The sequence below is a fragment of the Leucoraja erinacea genome, chromosome 8, assembly GCF_028641065.1.
Source record: "Leucoraja erinacea ecotype New England chromosome 8, Leri_hhj_1, whole genome shotgun sequence".
Taxonomy (NCBI): Eukaryota; Metazoa; Chordata; class Chondrichthyes; order Rajiformes; family Rajidae; genus Leucoraja; species Leucoraja erinaceus.
This window is the reverse complement of record NC_073384.1, coordinates 35,052,296-35,075,767: the sequence shown is the minus strand read 5'-3', so window position 1 is coordinate 35,075,767 and position 23,472 is coordinate 35,052,296. Positions and strand designations below refer to the sequence as shown.

The window sequence follows — 23,472 nt, the reverse complement described above, 5'->3', positions numbered from 1 at the left end:
AATTGCCTCTGCACGTTAAACAGGCCCCTTCTCTAGCTGTTTTTTCACTCCTGAAGACATATCTATTCTCCATGGCCTTTGTAGACCAGTGAGGTGTCAAATTGTTTATTAACTTTATTTGCTTGGTTTTGCTGCGTTGTTTGTACTTGTGTTTTATGTTTTTTAATTTATTGTTTGGATTTTTGTATGTAATTTATGCGCCTCGTGTTAGTTGTATGTTCTGTTGTTCTGCCTGTTTTATGATGTTTTCTTTTTTCTGTACAGCACTTTGGTCAGCTTTGGTTGTTTTTAAGGTGCTTAACAAATAAAGTTATTATTATTATTATTATTATTTTTAAAGTCAAGAAATGAATGGGCCAAACATTTCAAAAGGAAAATGATGAAATGTTGTTCCATGTACCATTTATTTGCAATAATCAACCAACAAACCAGTTCGATAATATAGCGTGTTAATTTAAGAAACCCGTTTAAGAAGCATGAAGAAGCAGTTGACACCACCGAGCAAGAATGACAATATTCTCAACATATTACAAGCACTTTACAACAGTGGCAAAGTCAGGTGCAATTACATCCAGCCCACAGTGGCATGACACGGTGACAGCAGCCTGCTGCCCTTCCCTCATTAACGATCATTCCCACCTTCCCATCCCTGTCACAATGGAGAGTTGATTTAGTTTGGTTTAGAGATAAAGCGTGGAAACAGGCCTGTTAGCCCACCAACGATGACCATCAATCACCCATTCACACTAGTTCTATGTTATCCCTCTTTCTCATCCACTCCCTACACATTAGGGCAATTTTACTGAGGCCAATTAACTTACAAACCCGCATGTCTTTGGGATGTGGGAGGAAACCCATGCGGTCACACGTAGAACGTGCAAACTTCACACAGGCAGCATCCAAGGTCAGTGCCTGGAACACAATCAGAGAAGAGGTGGATGTGGATATGAAAGTAGTGTTTAAAGGGCATTTGTACAAACACAAGAGAATTGATGGTTATAGACCATCTGCAGGCAGACATGCAGGTTAAATTGGCATAAGCCAGGCGCCACTCCGCTGCTGGTCTCAAAAGTGGATCTGCAATTACAAACTAAACTAGACATAGAGGGTTGAAGGGCCTGTTCCTGTGCTACACTGTTCTTTGTTCTAAGTGTAACTAGTACTGGAACCAAAAGTACTACAGTTGGCAGCACGTTCCAGACACTCACCACTCTCTGCATGAAAGACTTGCCTCACACATCTCCTTTAAACTTTACGACTCTCAAATTAAAGCTGTGCTCTCTACCTGAATAATGAAAATATTCTTGAATACCGACACACGAAAGGGCTGAAATCCAACTGTCTCTGGTCTCTGACGAAATCTAAGCAGATTCCTGAATCTCTGTGTTCGTTTGGCCTCTTCCTTTGCGGTGCAGCTTACTCGAACCAGTGGTCACCCATGCAGTCGCGATTCCACTCTTTTCTGCACAGCCAGCACCACTGAAACTGGCAGGAAGTCCTGGGGCATTTCATGTGCATGCAGCCTCCTGTCACAAGGAAAAACATCATCAGGAATGTGGGGCAAGTACTGGAGATGCCAATTAAATTTAAATAACTCAGTAATGTTAATGACAGCAGATAGTCAGGACAGATTTTCCTTTCCTTCGCATCTGAGGACTGTGCGGTTTGTGAATGCAATGTGCAATAATAAAGGTGTGAGATTCACAACCAGAATTCTGAAATATGTTTGCTTTTGATCGCTTCTCTTGCTGCCTATATGGGTTGTCTCCATAGTCAGTGGAAATTCATTTAGAAACTGGGTGGCACAGAGGTGCAGCTGGTAGAGTTTCTGCTGCATGGCGCCAAAGACCCAGATTAAATCTGGACCTTGGTTCCTGTTTGTGTGGAGTTTACGCATTTCCTCTGTGACTGCGATGGTTTCCTCTGGGTTCTCTGGTTTCCTCCCACATCCCAAAGACGTGCGGGTTAGTAGGTTATTTGACCTCTGTAAATTGTCCTTTGTGTGTTGGGAGTGGATGCAAGTGGGATAATATAGAACTAGTGTGAACGGATGATCGATGATCGGCGTGGACTCGGTGTTATATCTTTCAATGTGAAAGTTGAGAGCCGCAGGGTGGGAGTGAACTGTTGCTGGGCTCCTGTGTTGGACATTCCCACAAGGGATACAGGAGGCAGGGAGCAGCTGGAGATGGGTGCTTTAGGGATGCTTCTCTGTGGAATTCCTGCCATGGATGCTTTGAAGTGACACTCGTTTGCTTCTCTCGCATCCCTACTGAGCTCAGCAGGGATAGAGCTCCATTCTTCAACCCTTGCCTCTCCTCGGGGCATTCAGGTTCCATGTCCATGTGAGTTCAAGGTTGTGCCTAAGTCTGGAGATAAGTGAAACTGAGCATTGGTGAGCAAGCGTCATTTGATGGCACCAAGGGTGGGTCTTTCAGTCAAAGACCAGGGACAAGGTAGGACAGAGTGAATATTTCAGCCGATTTCCACATTGTGATGCAAATCCTAATGTATTAATGTCTAAGGAAAGAGTTGAGGAAGGGTTTACAGCGCTAACTGGGTGAGACTGCCTTGTCTTGTCTTGGGTTATTACAAAGGAATCCTTGTTAAACTACCTCTGAGATCATTGAGTGCCAATGTAATTGTGCCTGGCACACTGGCAGGGAGTGGCAGACTTGTTTACCTGAAGGACACAAGTGAACAAATTGGGTACTTGTAACACCATGGCACCATTTTCAAATAAGTAAAATTTACTAATTGTAGTAGCCATTTAGCTTAACTCTGTATGTTATAACTATAACCAGTTACTTTTAAATTTTATCTGCCTGCAATTATGTGGGTATGATTTATACGTAGTCGGAGGCATGTTTGCGGCTGGGATACTCGCTGCTGGGATATTGCTTGATTTCAGAAAACACCACTTTGCACAAAAGGTAGTGGAAATAAGGACTCTTTCTCCTTGAGGCTGGGTCAATGAAAAACCTCGAGGAAAACCCCAAGGCAGGAGATGTGGCATTTAGGAGACTTTTAGACAGGTACATGGATATGGAGGGAATAGAGGGATATGGATCATGTCATAGGAAGTGGAGATTAGTTTATCCTGGCATCTTGTTTGGCGTGGACATTGTGAGCTGAAGGGCCTGTTCCTGTGTGGTACTGTTCTATATACAATTAATATATCATGCAGCCATGATTTAGCAGAATAGCAGAAGACCCTTGAGGTAAGGAGCAGTTTCATCCTGTCCCTGGGTTCTTTGCAGAGAGAGAAGCAACAGCAGACTAGTGTTTTGCTTTCCATGTAAAGAACAGCGAGGGAATTAATGAAACTACTGAAGGACATAACTATTTGCATAACACTTCAAACTTTAAAGTTGCGCCAGGCTCTTTAATGAATTGACACCGAGTTACTAAAGGAAATGTACCAATAATAGTCATAGAGACAATACAGCACGGAAATAGGCCCTTCGGCCCAACGTGTCGACCAAGATGCTGTCTCTGCTAGTTCTATTTGCCCATGTTTGGCCCATATCCCTCTAAACCTTTCTTGCAACATATTTCTGTTTTGGCAACAACAACCTGAAGTCAGGTGAGGTTGAGAAGTAGAATAAGAGGTCAGAAGAGAATTTCCATGACCATTTCCAACCTCCAACAGTAAGACTGGCAGAAATCCCAGGAAGGCAGCATGAATGGGTGAAGTTACATAGGCAAATCTTACAAATGGCAAATGTCCAGTTCCATTTCAACAATGCGCCCTAATCCCAACTTCAGATCGGTTTCCCTTTGCATCATGAGTTCATCAGTTTCATTCATGTTTATAATAATAGATTTCACATTTGGTTCTCAATGTTAAAGGCAGGAGAAGGGGTTTAGTTTGAAAATGCTGCATGGAAACAGGTCCTTTGGCCTATTGAGTTCACGGCAACTATCTATCGATCATCCGTTCACACCAGGTCTATGTTAATCCACTTTCACATCCACTCCCTACACACCAGGGACCATTTACAGAGGGTAATTAACCTATAAACTCACACATCTTTGGGATGTGTGAGGAAACCTGAGCACCTGGAGGAAATCCACGAGGTTACAGTGAGAATGTGTAGATAGCACCCAAGGTCAGGATTGAGTCCGTGTCTCTGGCGCTGTGAGGCAGCAACTCCACCAGCTGCGCCACTGTACCATCGTAATGCATAGATACAAAATGTATTTGGCATTTCAGGTGGGCTACTATTTTGGTGTCTTGGACGGCAGGTAATTATGATAGGCTGGGACATTGTCTTTGGAGCGTAGGAGGCTGAGGTGTACAAGATCGTGAGGGGCATGGATAAAGTGAACGCTCCCAACGTAGAGGACTCTAAAACCCGAGGGCATAGATAAATTGAGAGGGGAGAGATTTAAGAGGAACCTCAGGGGAAACATTTTCGCTGTGGGGTAGACTGTAACTGGAATGGGCTCCATAGGAAGCTATAGATGTGATATGATGATGACTTTGAAAATCCATTTGCATAAATATATGGATAGGAAGGGTTTAGAAGAGGGCTATGGGCCAAATGCTGGCAAATGGGATGACCTGTCGCTCAACTTTGTTGGTATGAACACGATGGGCAGAAGGGTCTGTTTTTGTGCTGAATAGCTCTATGACTATATAAAGTTTCTTAATATGTTTTTACTGTACTCTTATTTCTGTAGCTGATATTTCGTGTCAATGTATAAGGTTGCACTATTATTAAGTCAGAAAGTTTGTCAGATAAACCGTTTTTCTCCACTGGTACTTGGCACTTTGGACAAGGGTTGGTTGTTTCCTTGATGGTTTGCCTTGAAGCCTCTTCCCAACGCGCTCGTTGGGCAACTTGTTCGTTGACAACAAAATGCTACAAATGAGAGAATAAATAAGTCATTATACCACTGCATTCAATCCTCAAATTTGTTTGTGTATTAAGAAAAAAAAACATGAAACTGATTTATTTTCTGCTCCTGTCCTGAAGGCACCGACTGCTTGCAGGGTCTATAGTTCCATGGGAACCAGTCACCCTCTGGTACCTTGATCAAAGGCCCTCTATTCATTGATGAGCCCAATCAGCAAGCAATTTGGCTACTGGCCATCTTAACCCATTGTTGATATAAATCCTCTTTGTGATTTGTGCTTCGCTGCACTGGTCAACATTTATTGCATTTAAGAATGAGACAGTGACCCTTCTTGCCCTGTTGCATTCAGAGTAGTGAAGTTACGGTGCTGTTCAACAAGGAGTCCCGGGACCTTCATCCAATGGTGATGACCCAGAGGAATTAGGGCAGCACGGCGGTGCAGCTGGTAGAGCTGCTGCGTCACTGCAGCAGAGACCCAGGTTCGATCTTGACCCCGGGTGCTGTCTGTGTGGAGCTTACATATTTTCCCTGTGACTGCCTGGGTTTCCTCTGGGTGCTCCGGTTTCCTCCCACATCCCAAAGACATATGTGTTTGTAGGTTATTGGCCTCTGTAAAATTGCCCCTATTGTGTAAGGAATGAATGGGAGGTGGGATAACATAGAACTAGTGTGAACTGGTAATCAATGATCAGTGTGGATCCTGTGGTCCGAAGGACCTGATTCCATGCTGTATCTCTAAACTAAACTAAACATAGTGATTGGCTGGGTCTGCTCCAGAGAGGAACTTAACATTTGAATTAATTTGATGATATACATTCATCTTGGGATCAGGGTAGGTCTTAGAATTGGTGAAACTCTAATATGTTTCTGGAAGAGAGCAGCCAGATCCATGGGCTCTTGTTGTGTAGTCCTATGAAATAGTGATCCCAGAGGCTTGTGATTAAAGCCAGAAGATCACAAGTTAAAATACTGCCTTGACAGAAACATGGAACTGTAGATGTTGGTTTCTGTCATCTATCCATATTCTCCACGGATGTTGCCTGACCCATTGAGTTACTCCAGCACTTTGTGTCTTTTTTTTCAGCTATCGCCTTCAGAATCTAATTGTAGTTAAACAGGAATCTTAAATCTATTTGGCCTATGTTGCATTTGCATAATACTTCAAACTTTAAAGTTGCGCCAGGCTCTTTAATGAATTGATACCGAGTTACTAAAGGAAATGTACCAATAATAGTCATAGAGACAATACAACACGGAAATAGGCCCTTCGGCCCAACGTGTCGACCAAGATGCTGTCTCTGTTAGTTCTATTTGCCCATGTTTGGCCCATATCCCTCTAAACCTTTCTTGTCTATATCCCTGTCCAAATGTCATAAGGTCATAAGTAATAGGAGCAGAATTAGGCCATTCGGTCCATCAAGTCTACTCCTCCATGGCTGAACCATCTCTCCCTCCTAACCCCATTCTCCTGCCTTCTCCTGACACCTGTCCTTTAAATGTTGTTATAGTACCTGTCTCAACTACCTCTTCTGGCAGTGCGTGATGATGTGTGATGAAGTTGCCCCTCAGGTCCCTATTAAATCTTTTCTCTCTCACTTTAAATCTATGACCGCTGGCTCTTGATTCCCCTACCCTTGGTAAATGATCTAAAACTTATGATCTAAGACTTGGATCATGAGGGAGGGTAATGACCCCGGAATTTTGGAGCTTAATAGTTTGAAGGCGTGGACCCCAATGGAAGAGGAATTAAAATTGAGGATGAGCATATGGTCAGAGTTGCAGAAGTGCTGAAATCTTGGAGGGTAGTGGATGGGAAAGAGTAATGTGGGAGAGATTTGAAAGCAGAGATAAAACTATTATACAAGGCCATAAAAACTAATATTACCTTTTGCGATGGGGTCTTTCAGCGATTTTTCGTTAATGATTTACTAGGCTGGACATTTTCGATTGCAACAGCCTAGTAAAAATCGCGTTTTAAACCCGCCCCCTCAAAACAGCGCCAAAATCACACACACGGGCTGGGGCAGATTTTCAATGACGCTTCAGGTAGGCTTAGTAACATACCTAGATAAAGTCTGCAGAGTTTAGGTGTTGCTGAAGCAGGTGGTTATGCTGGGCATTGAGGTTAGTATAACGACATTAGATTGGAGGTTGAGCTCATGTTTAGGTAAGGTGGAGTAAGGGCAGCCAGCCAAGAGTCCTCTGGACTGCTGATGACTCAAGAGTCAAGAGGGTTTAATTGTCATATGTACTAATAATAGAACAATGAAATTCTTATTCGCTGCAGCTTTACAGGCACATTAACACAATAATACTGCAAATAAATATACAACAATCAATAATGCAATAAATGATTAGTAACACTTGGTAACCAGAATAGTGTGCAAACCAGAATACGTAGTGCAACCAAAACAAAGTCCATGATCGTTGTTTGCCGAGGCAGGGTTGTGGTTAGGGTTGTGCTGTGTGTTTCGAGAGCCTGATAGTTGATGGGACAAAGCTGCATTTGAACGTGGACATGGATAAGGGTTTTAAAAGCAGATTCAAGTCAGGGAGAGGCTGAGTTTGGCAGTGATATAGACATTCGAACCGACATTGGTCTGAAGAAGGGTTCCGGCCCGAAACATTGCCTATTTCGTTCGCTCCATAGATGCTGCCGCACCCCGCTGAGTTTCTCCAACACGTTTGTCTACCTTAGACATTGGAACAGTCAGGTTTGGTATTAGAGTGGGATGTGTTACTAGAAGTTCATAGAGACAGACAGTGTGTTAACAATTCCTTTGAGCCAACTTGTCCAATCCGCTCAAAATATCCCATCTAAGCCAGTCCCATTTGCCTGCATTTGGCCCACGACCCTCACCTTTCCTATCCAATGTTCTCCCCGTGACCATGTAGTTTCCTTCTGGGTGCCTTGGTTTCCTCCTACAAAGGTAGACAAAAGTGCTGTAGAAACTCAGCGGGTGCAGCAGCATCTATGGAGCAAAGGAAATAGGCAACATTTCGGGCCAAAACCCTTCTTCAGACTCATGGAGGGTGGGGGCGGGGAGAAGAAAGGAAAAAGGAGGAGGAGGAGCCCGATGGCTGAGGGAGATCTAGGAAGGGGAGGAGACAGCAAGGGCTAACGGAATTGGGAGAATTCAATGTTTATACCAGTAGGGTGCCGACTGCCCAAGCGGAATCTCAGGTGCTGTTCCTCCAATTTACGGTGGTGCTCACTCTGGTCATGGAGGAGGCCCAGGACAGAGTGGTCGGATACGGAATGGGAGGGGGAGTTGAAGTGCTGAGCCACAGGGAGATCAGGTTGGTTAATGCGGACCGTGCGGAGGTGTTCGGCGAAACGATCGCCAAGCCTACGCTTGGTCTCACCGATGTAGATCAGCTGACATATAGAGCAGCGGATGCAATAGATGAGGTTGAAGGAGATGCAGGTGAACCTCTGTTGCACCTGGAACGACTGCTTGGGTCCTTGAATGGAGTCGAGGGGGGAGGTAAAGAACGTGCGGGTTTGTAGGTTAACTGACCTCTGTAAAATTATGCCCAGTATGTAAGGAGAGGATGAGAAAGTGGGATATCATAGAGCTAGTGTGAACAGGTGATCAATGGGTCACATGGACTCTGTCAGCCAAAGGGCCTGTTTCCATGCTGTATCTTTGAGCCAAGCTTCATCTGGAGGACTGATAAAATGGCAAAGTTGCAAGTGAATAGTCATTCTGCAACAAGTTATAGGGAGAAGAATGGGATGAGGAGCAAGAGATAATGTTATAACTGAGACTGAAGGCAGAGGAAGTCCCAAACTGCTGGATTAACTCAGCGGGTCAGGCAGCATCCCGGGAGAACATGGACAGGTGTGATTTCAGTGTCTTGACCCTTCTTCAAACTCAAGCACTGTTCCTCAACGAACTTCAGGAAGAGCCTCTTCAAGTCATCCCCCCAGCTGTGGTACCTTCTAAGCTCATTCCGAAGCAAACAGAACTGATACACTACAATGCTGAGAACTATATCTGAATGTTGTATCTTCCCCTTTGCTCTACCTAGTGTACTTGAGTTTGGCTTGATTGTATTTATGTATAGTATATCTGATCTGTTTGGATAGCATGCAAAGCCAAAGCTTACATTTACCATGTAACAATAATAAACCTAAACCTATACCTAAATAGTTTGTGCAGCTTCCTTAAATTGAATTGAATGGAGGGATATGGATTATGTGCAGGCAAATAAAAGTTGGTTTTGGCATCATGTTCGGCACATACTATGGACCGAATAGCCTGCTCTTGTCCTGTACTGTTCTAACAACTAACTGGGAACTGGGTCTGAGATGGCTCGATTGTAAAATAACGGCAACTTTGTGAGGGTCTACCCATGATAATTGTTTTATCAGAGGCACACCTCCAAGGACAACCTTATCCAAATGGGAGTCTTTGAGTCACTGACTGCAGCCTGGTGTGTTTTGTTTTACATGCTTGACCATAACCCTTGGAGACATTTAAGGCATTATAAATCTGCTAGGTATTATATTAGACAGGAGAGTATGGGCGTGAGTATGTTGCCTCTGGCTACAGATATTGCTATCAATCAGTTCGGTGTTTGTAATTATTAGAATTACATACAGTTGATTTGAACGTGATAAGTAAACGTGGCACTTATCATTACCTTTCTCTGTTAATTGAGTATCTGTTTACAGTAATTCTGTACCTTCAACAGTAACAGTAGTTGCTGTAGTGCAACTTTTATATCGTTTTATTTTCCCCTTTTGTAACTTAAGCTTTACTAGCGAGCTGCTTCAGATGACACCACAGGGTATGTGATTTCAGTTTTGCTTGGGAGTGAGAATTGAAGAGATCCTTGTATAAGCGAGTTCAGTATTTCAACTGCACATGCCCAGGTCATAGGTCATTCGCAATAAACATTCTCGCCAGCTGATTTTCTGCATGTATACAGACCTGCGTTCATCCGTATTTTCCAGTTTTGCTTCTTCGAGGTAAGAAAATGCTGCTTTCAAAACTATTTACTAGGTGTATTTATGGTTCATTTGTACAAAACTACAATGATTTTGTTAGTTTTATTGCTTATGCTTTGGTGTTTTATTGCTTTAAGCTTCGGAGCGTATAACTGTTATAGCAGTGTCTCAAACTAACTGCTATGTTCAGTAGACATAATATTGCTATAAGCAATATTATGTCTACTGAACAAAGCAGATAGTTTGAGACACTGGTATCTATACTATTACTAAAATTCTCATCTTGACCACTTCTGGGCTGCGTTGCTTTTAAATTTGCGCAAACACGGTGCCCTATATCGCTAGGATTTTGTTCCCCACCTTACTCACCGCTCTTCTCTGCTCCAAGCGCACCAAGTTTTGTTCCGATCGGTACAATATTACAAAAGTTATGAAGGTTTAAAAAATCGTGAGATGGGCAGATTGGTCTTCTCAAGTCATCATGAAGATAACGCCCCTTCCGGCGGCGAAGAGAATAAAGCCCTGGAGGCCGGGCATGAGTCAGTCAGCCTGGAAGCCGTGAGTGAGTGTTCAGTCCACAAGCAGTGATGAATGAACTGTGAGTCCACAAGCCGTGAGTGACTGAACTATGAGTCCACAAGCCGTGAGTGAATGAACTGTGAGTCCACAAGCCGTGAGTGACTGAACTGTGAGTCCACAAGCCGTGAGTGACTGAACTGTGAGTCCACAAGCCGTGCTGAGTCCGGAAGTTGTGCTGAGTCCGGAAGTTGCGCTGAGTCCGGAAGTCGCGCTGAGTCCGGAAGTCGCGCTGAGTCCAGAAGTCACGCTTGAGTCCGGAAGTCTCGCTGAATCCGGAAGACGAGCCTGAGTCCAGAGGTCCACAAGCCTTGAGTGACTGAACTGTGAATTCACAAGCCGTGAGTTAGTGAACTGTAATTCCACAAGCTGTGAGTGAGTGAACTGTGAGTCCACAAGCCGTGGCTTAGTGAACTGTGAGTCCACAAGCTGTGGCTGAGTGATCTGTGATTCCATAAGCCGTGGCTGAGTGAACTGTGAGTACACAAGCCGTGGCTGAGTGAATCAGAGGCGTCACAACTGGAACCCATCAGCCGCACCTGCGCAGTTGGGGGCTATGCGTTAGTGGTGAATTGGTGGAGAGGTGGAATATTGCATTGGGGGACCAACCCTCCCGTGTGAGTGAACTGTGAGTCCACAAACCATGGCTGAGTGAACTGTGAGTCCACAAGCCATGGCTGAGTGAACTGTGAGTCCACAAGCCATGAGTGAGTGAACTGTGAGTCCACAAGCCTTGAGTGAGTGAGTGAGTGAGTGAACTGTGAGTCCACAAGCCGTGAGTGAGTGAACTGTGAGTCCACAAGCCGTGAGTGACTGAACTGTGAGTCCACAAGCCATGAGTGAGTGAACTGTGAGTCCACAAGCCGTGGCTGAGTGAACTGTGAGTCCACAAGCTGTGGCTGAGTGAGCTGTGAGTCCATAAACCGTGGCTGAGTGAACTGTGAGTCCCCAAGCCATGGCTGAGTGAACTGTGAGTCCACAAGCTGTGACTGAGTGAACTGTGAGTCCACAAGCTGTGAGTGAGTGAACTGTGAGTCCACAAGCCGTGGCTGAGTGAACTGTGAGTCCACAAGCCATGGCTGAGTGAACTGTGAGTCCACAAGCCATGGCTGAGTGAACTGTGAGTCCACAAGCCATGGCTGAGTGAACTGTGAGTCCACAAGCCTTGAGTGAGTGAATTGTGAGTGAGTGAGCTGTGAGTCCACAAGCCGTGAGTGAGTGAACTGTGAGTGAGTGACTGTGAGTCCACAAGCTGTGAGTGAGTGAACTGTGAGTCCACAAGCCGTGAGTGACTGAACTGTGTGTCCACAAGCCACGAGTGAGTGAACTGTGAGTACACAAGCCGTGGCTGAGTGAACTGTGAGTCCATAAGCTGTGGCTGAGTGAACTGTGAGTCCACAAGCCATGGCTGAGTGAACTGTGAGTCCACAAGCCATGGCTGAGTGAACTGTGAGTCCACAAGCCATGAGTTAATGAACTGTGTGTCACAAGCCTTGAGTGAGTGAACTATGAATGAGTGAACTGTGAGTCCACAAGCCGTGAGTGAATGAACTGTGGGTGAGTGAACTGTGAGTCCACAAGCCGTGAGTGAGTGAATTGTGAGTCCACAAGCCGTGAGTGAGTAAACTGTGAGTCAAGAGTCAAGAGTCAAGAGTCAATTTAATTGTCATTTGGACCCCTTGAGGTCCAAACGAAATGCCGTTTCTGCAGCCATACATTACAAACAAATAGACCCCAGACACAACATAATTTATATTTTACATAAACATCCATCACATCGCTGTGATGGAAGGCCAAAAAAACTTATCTCTCCACTGCACTCTCCCCCCCCCGATGTCAGAGTCAAAGTCAAAGCCTCCGGCTGGCGATGGCGATTGTCCCGCGGCCATTAAAGCCACGCCGGGTGGTGCAAGGTCGCACACCCGATGGTGTTAGAGCCCCCGGCTTGCGCTCGCAGAGTCCTGCGGCCATTCCAAGCCGCGCGGGGCGGTGATGTTAGGCCCCGCTCCAGGAGCTCTTCGACCCCGCAACTCGGGGGGAGAAGTCGCCGTTGCAGGAGCCGTGAAAAGCGGCCTCCCTCCAGCCGTGGCTGAGCCGTGGGTGAATGAACTGTGAGTCCACAAGCCGTGGCTGAGTGAACTGTGAGTCCACAAGCCGTGGCTGAGTGAACTGTGAGTCCACAAGCCGTGGCTGAGTGAACTGTGAGTCCACAAGCCGTGGCTGTGTGAACTGTGAGTCCACAAGCCGTGAGTGAGTGAACTGTGAGACTACAAGCCGTGGCTGAGTGAACTGTGAGTCGACAAGCCGTGGCTGAGTGAACTGTGAGTCCACAAGCCGTGGCTGAGTGAACTGTGAGTCCACAAGCCGTGGCTGAGTGAACTGTGAGTCCACAAGCCGTGGCTGAGTGAACTGTGAGTACACAAGCCGTGGCTGAGTGAATCAGGGGCGTCACAACGGGAACCCGTCAACCGCGCCTGCTCAGTTGGGGGCTATGCGTAAGTGATGAATTGGTGGAGAGGTGGAATATTGCATTGGGGGACCAACCCTCCCGTGTGAGAATGGGACTCTCGCTACTGCCGTTGCAGTGTCAACCCTTGTGGGTCCATCATTTACATGCCGCTGGAAATTAAATCTTGCCCCACACTCCTCCACTCTCTCTCTCACACTCCTCACGAACAGCCTCCCGCTAAAATACGCGAATTGGTCCTTTCTTTCGTTAATCCTGCCCGCAGTCTCTAATGGGACCGGTTTCACAGACTTAACCGTGACCGGCCGCGTTTAACCAGGGCTCTGGGAACTCGGCATCTGATGGGGACGAGGAGGGTTCCACAGGGAAGGCAGGGACAACTTAGAATCCGGCAGCAGAGTGGCTCTGTTAATGGTTCATTCCGCAGTCAGTTCAGAAAGAACACACGCTGGTAAATCCACGGCCACTGGTTGAGGTGATTGATCCAATTATTGCCCAACAGGCGGTGGAATCCATCTGTGACAGACTCCACAGTGAGACGTGTCCACAGGAGCGTGTGTTCACTCTGATCAATAACTCAAGCACAGTGAGCTTCACATTGTAAAGCCATCGCAGTCAAAACCGTCCCAGAGAGCTGCCTTGCCCGAGCACTGGGACAACTCTGGGCAAGGTCCCACTGAAGGTAAGAACAACATTCTAGTCACTAAAAAATTATGCCTGCAGGCCAGATGATTTTGGGTTACGGGCTGGTTCTGGCCCGTGGGCCTTAGGTTGCTGACCCCTGCCTTAACGGTACATTCGCCTGTAGATAAAGCATCAGCCCACATCACACTGATACATTCGCTGCCTGCCTCAGATTTGATATATTTTTACACGTAAATTATGAATAAAGATAAGAAAATGTTTCAAACACAAGTAATACTTTCTTATTCGAGTAGCAAACACATTAAGGAGTAAATTAAAATAACAAATTATTTGACTTTTTGAATATCTTATAATTACAGATTAATAAACTGAACTAGAAATGGGACTGTGCGAGTATTGTGTGAACAGCAGAACAAGAAAGGAAGCTATTGAGTTGACAGAATTCTAAATTAAATCATTGGTAGAATAGTTTATACACAGTTTATACAGCTTTTCGTTCGCTTTTTCTTTATCACGAATGACCTTTGACAAATCCCATGAGTCCTGCCGTTTTTTGGAATACCGAACTCGCTTCTAGCGAGGCACATATAACAAGGTAGAAAGTGGGAAATGCTCACAACACTTTTTTTAGATGAAAAGTTCTCCTAGACCAGGAAACGTAAAGTAGAACATTAACTACAATCAGTCTCAAAGAAGGGTCCCGACCCGGAACGTCACCTATCTATTTTCTTCAGAAATGCTGCCTGACCTGCTGAGGTACTCCAGCATTTTGCTTCTATCTTTGGTATAAACCAGCATCTGCAGTTCCTTTTTATTATACATAAAGTGAAGGCTTCTTATTCAGAGATTGAAAAAGCAACAAGTCGAAGGGAAAGGGCTGTGATTATTTCAACACGATTGCCAAAGGCATTCGAGGCAGCTGGTGGGTGTAGTCCATCTGACTCACTCGCTAATTCTACCTTTGCTCTCTGCCTGCCCTGATAACATATCTATGCCTGCATCCAACCAGGTCGACAAGTTGATCCAAACTGATTAAAGAGGAATAAAGAGAAACAGATAGAGCAAACTGATAAAAGAAATCTCCCCACTATTAGCAAACATTGCTGTGCTGATTGTCACAGTATCAACAAACCACCGGGATAGAGGGAGAGGAGGGCAGTGGGACAGGTGAGGAGGGTGAGTGGGGGGTGGGATAGGGGGGAGATGAGGAGTGGGGGAGGAGGAGGATAGAGGGAAAGGAGGGGGTAGAGAGGGGAGAGAGGTTATGGAGGGAGGGAGGGAATGACTGAGGGTAGGGGCAAGGAGAGGGAGGGAGAGGTGAGGGGGTGAGTGGGGGAGGGGAGGAGGAGAGGGGAAAGAAGAGGGACGGTGAAGAGGAGGGGGCAGGGTTGCTGGGGGTTGAGGGTGAATGGAGGAGGATAGGGGTAGGAAGAGGGCTGGCGAGGTAATGGAAGAGGGGAGGGGGAAGAGAGAGGAGGGGAGGAGAGGGGAGGAAGTAGAGGAGGGTTGGTGGAGGGTAGGGAGAGGGAGGATGATGGAGGAGGGGAATAGGGGACTGCATAAGGAGAGTGAGATGCGTTCAGATTGATCTTATATTTTACAAGTTATTGCCATTTTAAACTTTAAAAACGTCACACTCAGTTAGGTGAGTGCTACTGGGGAATATTGCATTGGGGGAACGGGACCGAACGGGCCCCAACATTTTTTAAATGTTGCCTCCATCTGCACTTCACGCTTTTTACAGCACCCAAAGTAATCAAAGACTTAGAAACAAAAAACTGCGAATGGCATGTTGGCCTTTATAACAAGAGGAATCGAATATAGGAGCAAAGAGGTCCTTCTGCAGTTGTACAGAGCCCTAGTGAGACCACACCTGGAGTATTGTGTGCAGATTTGGTCCCCTAATTTGAGGAAGGACATTCTTGCTATTGAGGGAGTGCAGCATAGGTTTACAAGATTAATTCCCGGGATGGCGGGACTGTCATATGCTGAGAGAATGGAGCAGCTGGGCTTGTACATTCTGGAGTTTGGAAGGATGAGAGGATATCTCATTGAAACATATAAGATTGTTAAGGGTTTGAACACGCTAGAGGCAGGAAACATATTCCTGATGTTGGGGGAGTCCAGAACCAGGGGCCACAGTTTAAGAATAAGGAGTAAGCCATTTAGAACGGAGATGAGGAAACACTTTTTCTCACAGAGAGTGGTGAGTCTGTGGAATTCTCTGCCTCAGAGGGCGATGGAGGCAGGTTCTCTTGATGCTTTCAAGAGAGAGCTAGATAGGGCTCTTAAAAATAGCGGAGTCAGGGGATATGGAGAGAAGGCAGGAACTGGGTACTGATTGGGGATGATCAGCCATGATCACATTGAATGGCGGTGCTGGCTCGAAGGGCCGAATGGCTTATTCCTGTACCTATTGTCTATTGTGTATTGTCTATTTATATTCTTGGCTTGGCTTACCTTCGTACCTCATCTTTTCTTGTTTTACTAAAAGCAACTTCCACAACTTCAGGGTGTCTCAAAGCACTTTGGAGGCAATTAAGTGTAATCAGTGTGGCGATGGAGGAAATTGTGACATTTGATTTGCATGCAGCAAGTTTCCACAAATAATTTTAATGATGTTGGTTGGGGATTCTTTCTTGGCTGGAGACCAAAGAGAACTCCACTGCTCCTCTTGTTGTCAGTCACTTGCTAACACTGTCACAGCTGACAGCTTTCCAATAATCTGCACATTTCTCTCCTCAGAAATGTGCCCTAGCAAAGACAGGAATGGAGTTGGAACAATTCCCTGAGTCTCTGAACAATTAAGATTTGTTGTCTGTGGAACTCCACTTGGATCAGATCCAGAAAGTTCTCAACCTGAGTGACTGAAGAATGCAATGAAAACAATCAGGATTCTTTCAGTCTCACATCATCCCAGCACCAAGTAATTATGACCATCGAACACTTTAAAAGTTTGATCACTGCTGCAATGTCAAAAATATCATGGGTGATTTTCATCAAGCATCAAACATCAAACTCGGAAACATGGTGTCATAGGATAATGGAACATGAACATAGGACCTTTGGCCCACCAAGTCTGTGTTGACCATCAACCGCACAATGACACTAATTTTACATTAATCTCATGATTAATGCTCCCAACATTGTCATTAATTTCCCCTCCCCCCCACACACTCAGTCACTCATCTTGGGGTAATTCACAGAGGCCAAAGTAATCTACCCACCTGCACATCTTTCGGATGCGGGAGGTAACCGGAGCACTCAGGGAAAGTCCACACGGTAATGGGGAGAACATGCAAACTCCACACAGACAGTGCAGGATCAGCAGTGCTGCAAGGCTAGACTATAGATAGACACAAAATGCTGGAGTAACTCAGTGGGACAGGCAGCATTTCCGGAAGAGAAGGAATGGGTGACAATTTGAGTTGAGAACTGATCTCCAGAGATGCTGTCTGACCCGCTGAGTTACTTCAGCATTTTGTGTCTATCTTCGGTTTAAACCAGCATCTGCTGTTCTTTCCTACTTTATAGTTATACTATAATTTGCTCTGTAACTGTGATCATCAAAATGGTCAGGAGACAGGGGAGACTACTTGGCTCCCCTTAAACTGATGCAGTTGGCTCTGGAGTGGGGCAAGGGTGTGATCTACAGGTGAATGTGATAAAGGCATGAGGGGATTGATGTTAACTCAACACTCGCCTCTACAACAAAAATAAGCTCAGAGAGACCATCAACTCTTCACACACTATATACATGGCCAACAGCTCAATCAGTTAATAGAGTAGAATCATAGAATTATACAGCACGGAAACAGGCCCTTCGGCCCAAATTTCTATGGATGATTTCCACCTGCTCATTCCCACGATTAGAAAACAATGCAGGGCTCTATTACATAAGCATATCCATCGTATTTAGATGGTTGCTAACCATTTTAACTCCCCTTCCCATTGGCATACTGACATTTCTGTCCTGGGCCACTTCCGTTGCCTGAGTGAAGCCACTTGCAAACTGGAGGGATGGCTCCTCATTTTCTGCTTTGGTAGCTTACAATCCAAAGGTATGAACATTCAATTCTTCAATTTTTAGGTAGCTAACTATCAACCCACCTCCCCTTTCCCCTTCCCCTTCCCCACCCCAACCCTTTCCCTCATCCATTTCTTGGATCTTCTCTCCTCATCCCACTAGCTTTTGTCTCCTTTTCATCTCTTGCCCTCGCCTACCCATCCATGTATCCATCCATCACTTGTTAGGCTTTGCCCAGCCTCCACTTCTCTTCCAACGTTCTCCTCCCTCAGACTGAAGAAGGGTCCTGACCTGATGTCTTGTCTAACCTTTCCCTCCATCAATGCTGCCTAATGTGCTGAGGTGTCAGAGATTATGGGGAGAAGGCAGGAGAATGGGGTTGAAAGATAAATCAGCCATGATTGAATGGCAGAGTAGACTTGATGGGACGAATGGCCTAATTTTGCTCCTATAACTTATGAACATATGAATTTAGTTATTCCAGCACTTTGTGTTTTTTTGCATCATATTCAGAGTTTCACTCAGCAATAGAGTTATTCCTATATTGGTGGGCGTCTCTCTGCAGTTACAGTATCAGGAAGCTTTTGTAAATAGCTTTTGTTGTTAAAGCTGCTCTCTCACCTGCTGGCTCACAGCAGCGGCTGTATCGTGGATTCCGCAGCACGTACCCTCGTGGAACTCCTCCTTGCACTCACGACAGAAAACAAACTGAAAGGCAAAGTATAAAGTGTGAAGGAGCAGGCAGCAAAGTGGTGAAACATTGAACTAGTTTCTGCTGGCTTAGTTGCTGGTTCGTCCACCCTTCGAGTCCAAGAAATGAAAGTTTGCAAGACCCATTTCAGAAATTTGAGGAAACACATTCACTGATGTTATAGCACTTGATAGGGGCGAATGATCCCAATTAATCGTAGTTGGATTTCCTCATATATTTTTAATTTCACCTCTACTCCACCCACGAGCATACAAGGAAATTAAAATAGCATTATTACAAATATTAAGTTTATAATGTTCTGCTTAGCCCGTAATGATTTGTATCTCGAGGAACAATTTAGAAACGTTTCATCTTAATTTTGTATTGAAATCATAGAACATAGAACAGTACAGACCCATTCTCTTCGGCCCATAATGTCTGTTGTGAACATGATTCCAAGATAAACTAGTCTCCTCCGCCTGCATGTAATCTACATCCCTCTGTACCCTGCATATCCAAGTGCCTATCTAAAAGTCTCTTAAACGGCACTATCATATGTACCTCCACCACCACCCATGGCTGCACGTTCCAAGCACCCACCACCTTCTGTGTAAAAAAACGTCTCTATCTTTAGCCCGATGGGAGACGGGGGAAGAGGTCGTGGCCAGGGTGCAACTCGTCCTTGATTATGCTAGTGGCCTTGCCGAGGCAGCATGAGGTATAAATGGAGTCAAAGGAAAGGAGGTTGGTTTGTGTGATGGTCTGGGCTGTGTCCACAATTCTCCGTCATTTCTTGCGGTCTTGGATGGACCAATTCCCAAACTATGCTGATGCGCCCCAATAAAATGCGTTCTATGGCACATCAATAGAAGTTGGTGTGAGCTATTGGGGACATGCCGAACATCCTAAGCCTTCTAAGAAAGTAGAGGCCTTGGTGTGCTTTCTTGGCCATTGCTTCAATATGTTTGGCCCAGGAGATGTTGTTGGTGATATTGACTCCTAGGAATTTGAAGGTTTCAACCATCTCTACTTCAGCACCGTCAATGGTATGTGTACCGCTTCGCTTCCTGATGTCAAACACTATCTCCTTTGGTTTGCTGACATTTTAGACAATAGGGTCCCACTTTGAGAGAACATTGAGAGAAAGGTTGTCTTGACACCAGGTCACGAGGTTCTCAATCTCCTTCCTGTACTCCGTCTCATCATTATTTGATATCTGGCCCACAATGGTGGTGTCATCTGTGAATTTATAAATTGAAATATATTTGTAAATGGTTGCAGTCTTGGGTGTAAAAGGAGTAAAGAAGGGGGCTGAAAATGCATCTTTGCGGAGCACCAGTGTTGAAGATTATCGTAGAGGATGATTTGTCCCTTATCCTCACTGACCTCTGATGTTCCAAAGAAAACAATCCAAGTCTATCCAATCTCTCTTTATAGCTAACTAGACTAGGTGGGACCCGTTGGGTCCCAGTCACGCGGGAGGCCTGGTCCCCCAACGCAACCCATTCCCCAACGCAATATTCCACCACTCACCCATTCCCCCAATGCAACCCGTTCCCCCAACGCAATATTCCACCACTCACGGTGTGTGGGCAGGGAGGGGGGGGCTAGGGGGTGTGTGGGCAGGGGGGAGGGGGAGAGAGCTTGGAGAAAAGACAGGGGAAGAGCCATGGGGAGAGGGGGGGGGTATCATGGGGAGGGGAGTAGGAGCCAGCGAGGGGGACTAGAGGGGAAGGGGCTGGAGCTGGTGGTGCGATGGCGACTCACAGAGGGCGCCAGTCACTGGTCGTTCTCCTCCGCCGGGATCAGAGTCTCCGCTTTTCGTTTGGCGACACCGGCGACATATCTGACTCCGCGCTGGGCTGGGCCGAGCTGGGCCGCTTCCTGTCCCTCCGAAATTGTGTCTGGTTGGAGACCTTTGCCGGCCATCCAGATCATCATTCAGCTCCAGTAAAGACACAATGGCACAGGAAGGGGCAGACCGTCCCGCGGAGTGACAGGAGAAGAGACTAATCCGCGGGGCGCTGACTGGCAGGAGAGGAGGTCGATCTGCGCATGCACGGTTTTTAAGATTTTTAAACTTTTACAATATACCACCAATTGGAATGAAACTTTGTGCACTCGCAGCAGAGGAGAACGGTGAGTGAGCTGGCGAAAATTCGTAGCGCAATCGCGTACCGTTTTTGCGCAAATAGAAAATCAACGCAAACTGGAAGATAACAAGATTAGAATTTTATTATGTATACATAGGTAGATATCCTCCAATCCAGGCATCATTCTGGTAAACCTCCTCTGCATCCTTTTCAAAACGTCAATCCTCCCTGTAATGATGTGACCTGAACTGCATGCAATACTCCAAATGTGGCCTAAACAAATTTCCATTAAGCTGCACATGACACATGACTTTCTGCCTCTTGTATTCATTGCCCCTAAAATCGATCTAGTTCTGTTCGTCCAGCTGTTGTTTATCACTTGACCGAATCCATTTTCACCAGGAAGGAGCAAGTGTATCATACGGTCATCCTGTATATAAAGCAGAATTGATCTTCAACTCTGCATCCCAATCCTAAATCACTCCTGCTCCTGTCCAATCATCAACTTGCTGGCCCACAACATCTTCTCCTTCACTAAATCACAGTTTTAAAATTCTCATCCTTCGTTTTAAATTTGTCTGTGGCCTTACCCTTCCTCTGCCAGTATAACAACCCTCCCATATCTCTGCACTCCACCAATTCTGTCCGGATTATAATCACTCAGACGATAGTGGCTGGGATTTCAGATGTTCACGAATTCCCTGTTCCAGGCAAGCAATGGTTAGGATGTTCCAATATCTCTCCCTATGACTCTGCAACAGGTAATGTTTGTTGGTGCTCTGTGAGAGTCTTTGGTGCGTTTAATGGTGTTCACACGTGTACGTTGGTGTTCTTGTTATACTTTTGATTGTGTCCCGTGATTTTCTTTCTTTAGATCAGCTCACCGATTGCCCTTGCCCCGTTCAAAGATTTTACATCAAACGATACCACTTCTGTGGAAATCATCAATAAAAATAAGTGCTGTAAACAGCAAGCTAAGAAGACAAAAGTAAAACAGAGCTAACTTCTCAATTTAAAGATCTTGTCACATCTGGGAGAGAGAGAACAATTTAATATAAATAACCATATAACAATTACAGCACGGAAACAGGCCATCTCGACCCTTCTAGTCCATGCCGAACACATAATCTCCCCTAGTCCCAAATACCTGCGCTCAGACCATAACCCTCCATTCCCTTCCCATCCATATAACTATCCAATTTATTTTTAAATGATAATAACGAACCTGCCTCCACCACCTTCACTGGAATTTGACTTTAGAAGGAGGGAGAGATGGATCGAACAAAGAAAATATCTCTAATATTTTGTACTTCTTACATATTCCTGTTTCAATTTCAAGATAACCATTGTTTTGTACCATTCAACAACATCTTTTTCGTTTTACCTTGATTACTATTTATATAAAACCCTGAACTGTATTTGCTATATTTTGTATTAGTATTTACAAACTATTGCAGCTACTTCTCTCAATATCTTGCTTCCAGGTCTATGGTATGAACACGTGTTTCCCCTGTTTCCATGAAGTTTATTGGATGGGGAATTCTTACCAAATGGGCTCACGTCTGCTCCTAGGTTATTTACAAAATTTCCTGTGGCCCCCAAGATGACATCCATGCACATTATGAATTGGCACCTCTCACCCCCCCCCCCCCCCCCCCCCCCCCCCCCCCCCCCCCCTTAACACCATCAGAAACTTTCCCTATAGCTCAGTACCTCAAATCCTGGCAACATTGTTGTAAATCTTCTCTGCAATCTTTCCTGCATTTTATAACTAATAAACTATTGAAAATTATGTGATTGATTTATACGGTAATGAAGCAATTTGTAAATTTCAATTAATGTGAAACTTTGCATTTGCTGGGCTTTGATGAAATTTGCTGCTCTCTGCTGCCACCTGGTGCTGAACCACTCAGCCACAGATGATGTCCTGAAACAAGAGCGATTTCTACGCGGGACCTTTCTTTGAGTGGGACACCTACACTGTCACATTCCCATTCACCTGGCCATAAATATTAAGTTGCCAACTCAGCAAATTAAATGCTTCCATAAATTCCAAACTTTCTATCACTGAGCAATTCAGTGACAACAGACTTCCACATCTATCACTTTCTGCTCCTTTTCATTGATTCAATGATGCTTCATGGACATATGTACCTGGATACAGTGAAATTCTTTATTTTTGCATACAAACTGGTAAAATCATACAGCAGACTTCACCTAGGCAGTACACAAAAAAAACCTTTTTTCACACAGAGAATGGTGAATCTCTGGAACTCTCTGCCACAGAGGGTAGTTGAGGCCAGTTCATTGGCTATATTTAAGAGGGAGTTAGATGTGGCCCTTGTGGCTAAGGGGATCAGAGGGTATGGAGAGAAGGCAGGTACGGGATACTGAGTTGGATGATCAGCCATGATCATATTGAATGGCGGAGACCTCACACCGCTGCTTTGAGAAATGACACGCATGCGCTGGAAGCGGGGTTCTTCTTCACGTAATCCCTCATCGTAACTCCTCATAAAATACAGATCAAACTTCAAACTGGTAAGTTCTCGTTTAATCTTACTATTTTCTTTCTTTAGATCAGCTCACCGATTGCCCTTGCCCCGTTCAAAGATTTTACATCAAACGATACCACGTCTGTGGAAATCTTCAATAAAAATAAGTGCTGTAACAGCAGCTAAGAAAGACAAAAGTAAAACAGAGCTAATTTCTCAATTAAAGATCTTGTCACATCTGGGAGAGAGAGAACCATTTAATATAATAACCACATATCAATTACAGCACACGAAACAGGCCATCTCGACCCTTCTAGGGCCGAATGGCCTACTCCTGCACCTAATTTCTATGTTTCTATGTTTCTAACCTCGTTTCTGGCACTGACAAAGTTTCAAAAGTTTGTAGTACAGTCGTATTTGCTCCCCCCCATCGGTGGATCCCCCTTGGTTCCCAGTGGCTCCCTGCTGGGTCCCACTTAGTTCTCAGCAGCCCAACGCTGGGTCCCTCTTTGCTCTCGGTGGCCCGCCCGCCTGGTTGTTCTCTTTTTTGTATCAAAAATAATTTATTTAATTAGGAACATGATACAAAAAACAAAAACAAAAAAAAACCGTGGTGCAATACCCACCACCATATTACAAAATCACTACACTATTCAGA

General features: G+C 45.2%; 1 protein-coding gene across 5 annotated transcripts in view; it reads right to left on the bottom strand.

Moving 5' to 3' along the window:
- Positions 1-343: 343 nt before the first annotated feature.
- The window catches only part of prkn (parkin RBR E3 ubiquitin protein ligase), a 702,314-nt gene continuing 679,185 nt past the window's right edge, over positions 344-23,472 (bottom strand). For 2 of the 5 annotated variants that reach the window (XM_055639423.1, XM_055639425.1), the window contains 3 exons: positions 18,157-18,243; positions 4,751-4,868; positions 349-1,526 (listed from right to left, as the gene is read on the bottom strand). In XM_055639423.1, coding sequence (XP_055495398.1) covers positions 1,417-1,526; positions 4,751-4,868; positions 18,157-18,243 — 315 coding nt within the window. In that variant the 3' untranslated portion in view covers positions 349-1,416. Of the gene's footprint in view, positions 1,527-4,750; positions 4,869-18,156; positions 18,244-23,472 lie in introns of all 5 variants that reach the window. The other 3 variants (XM_055639426.1, XM_055639422.1, XM_055639424.1) reach the window with 3 other exon arrangements.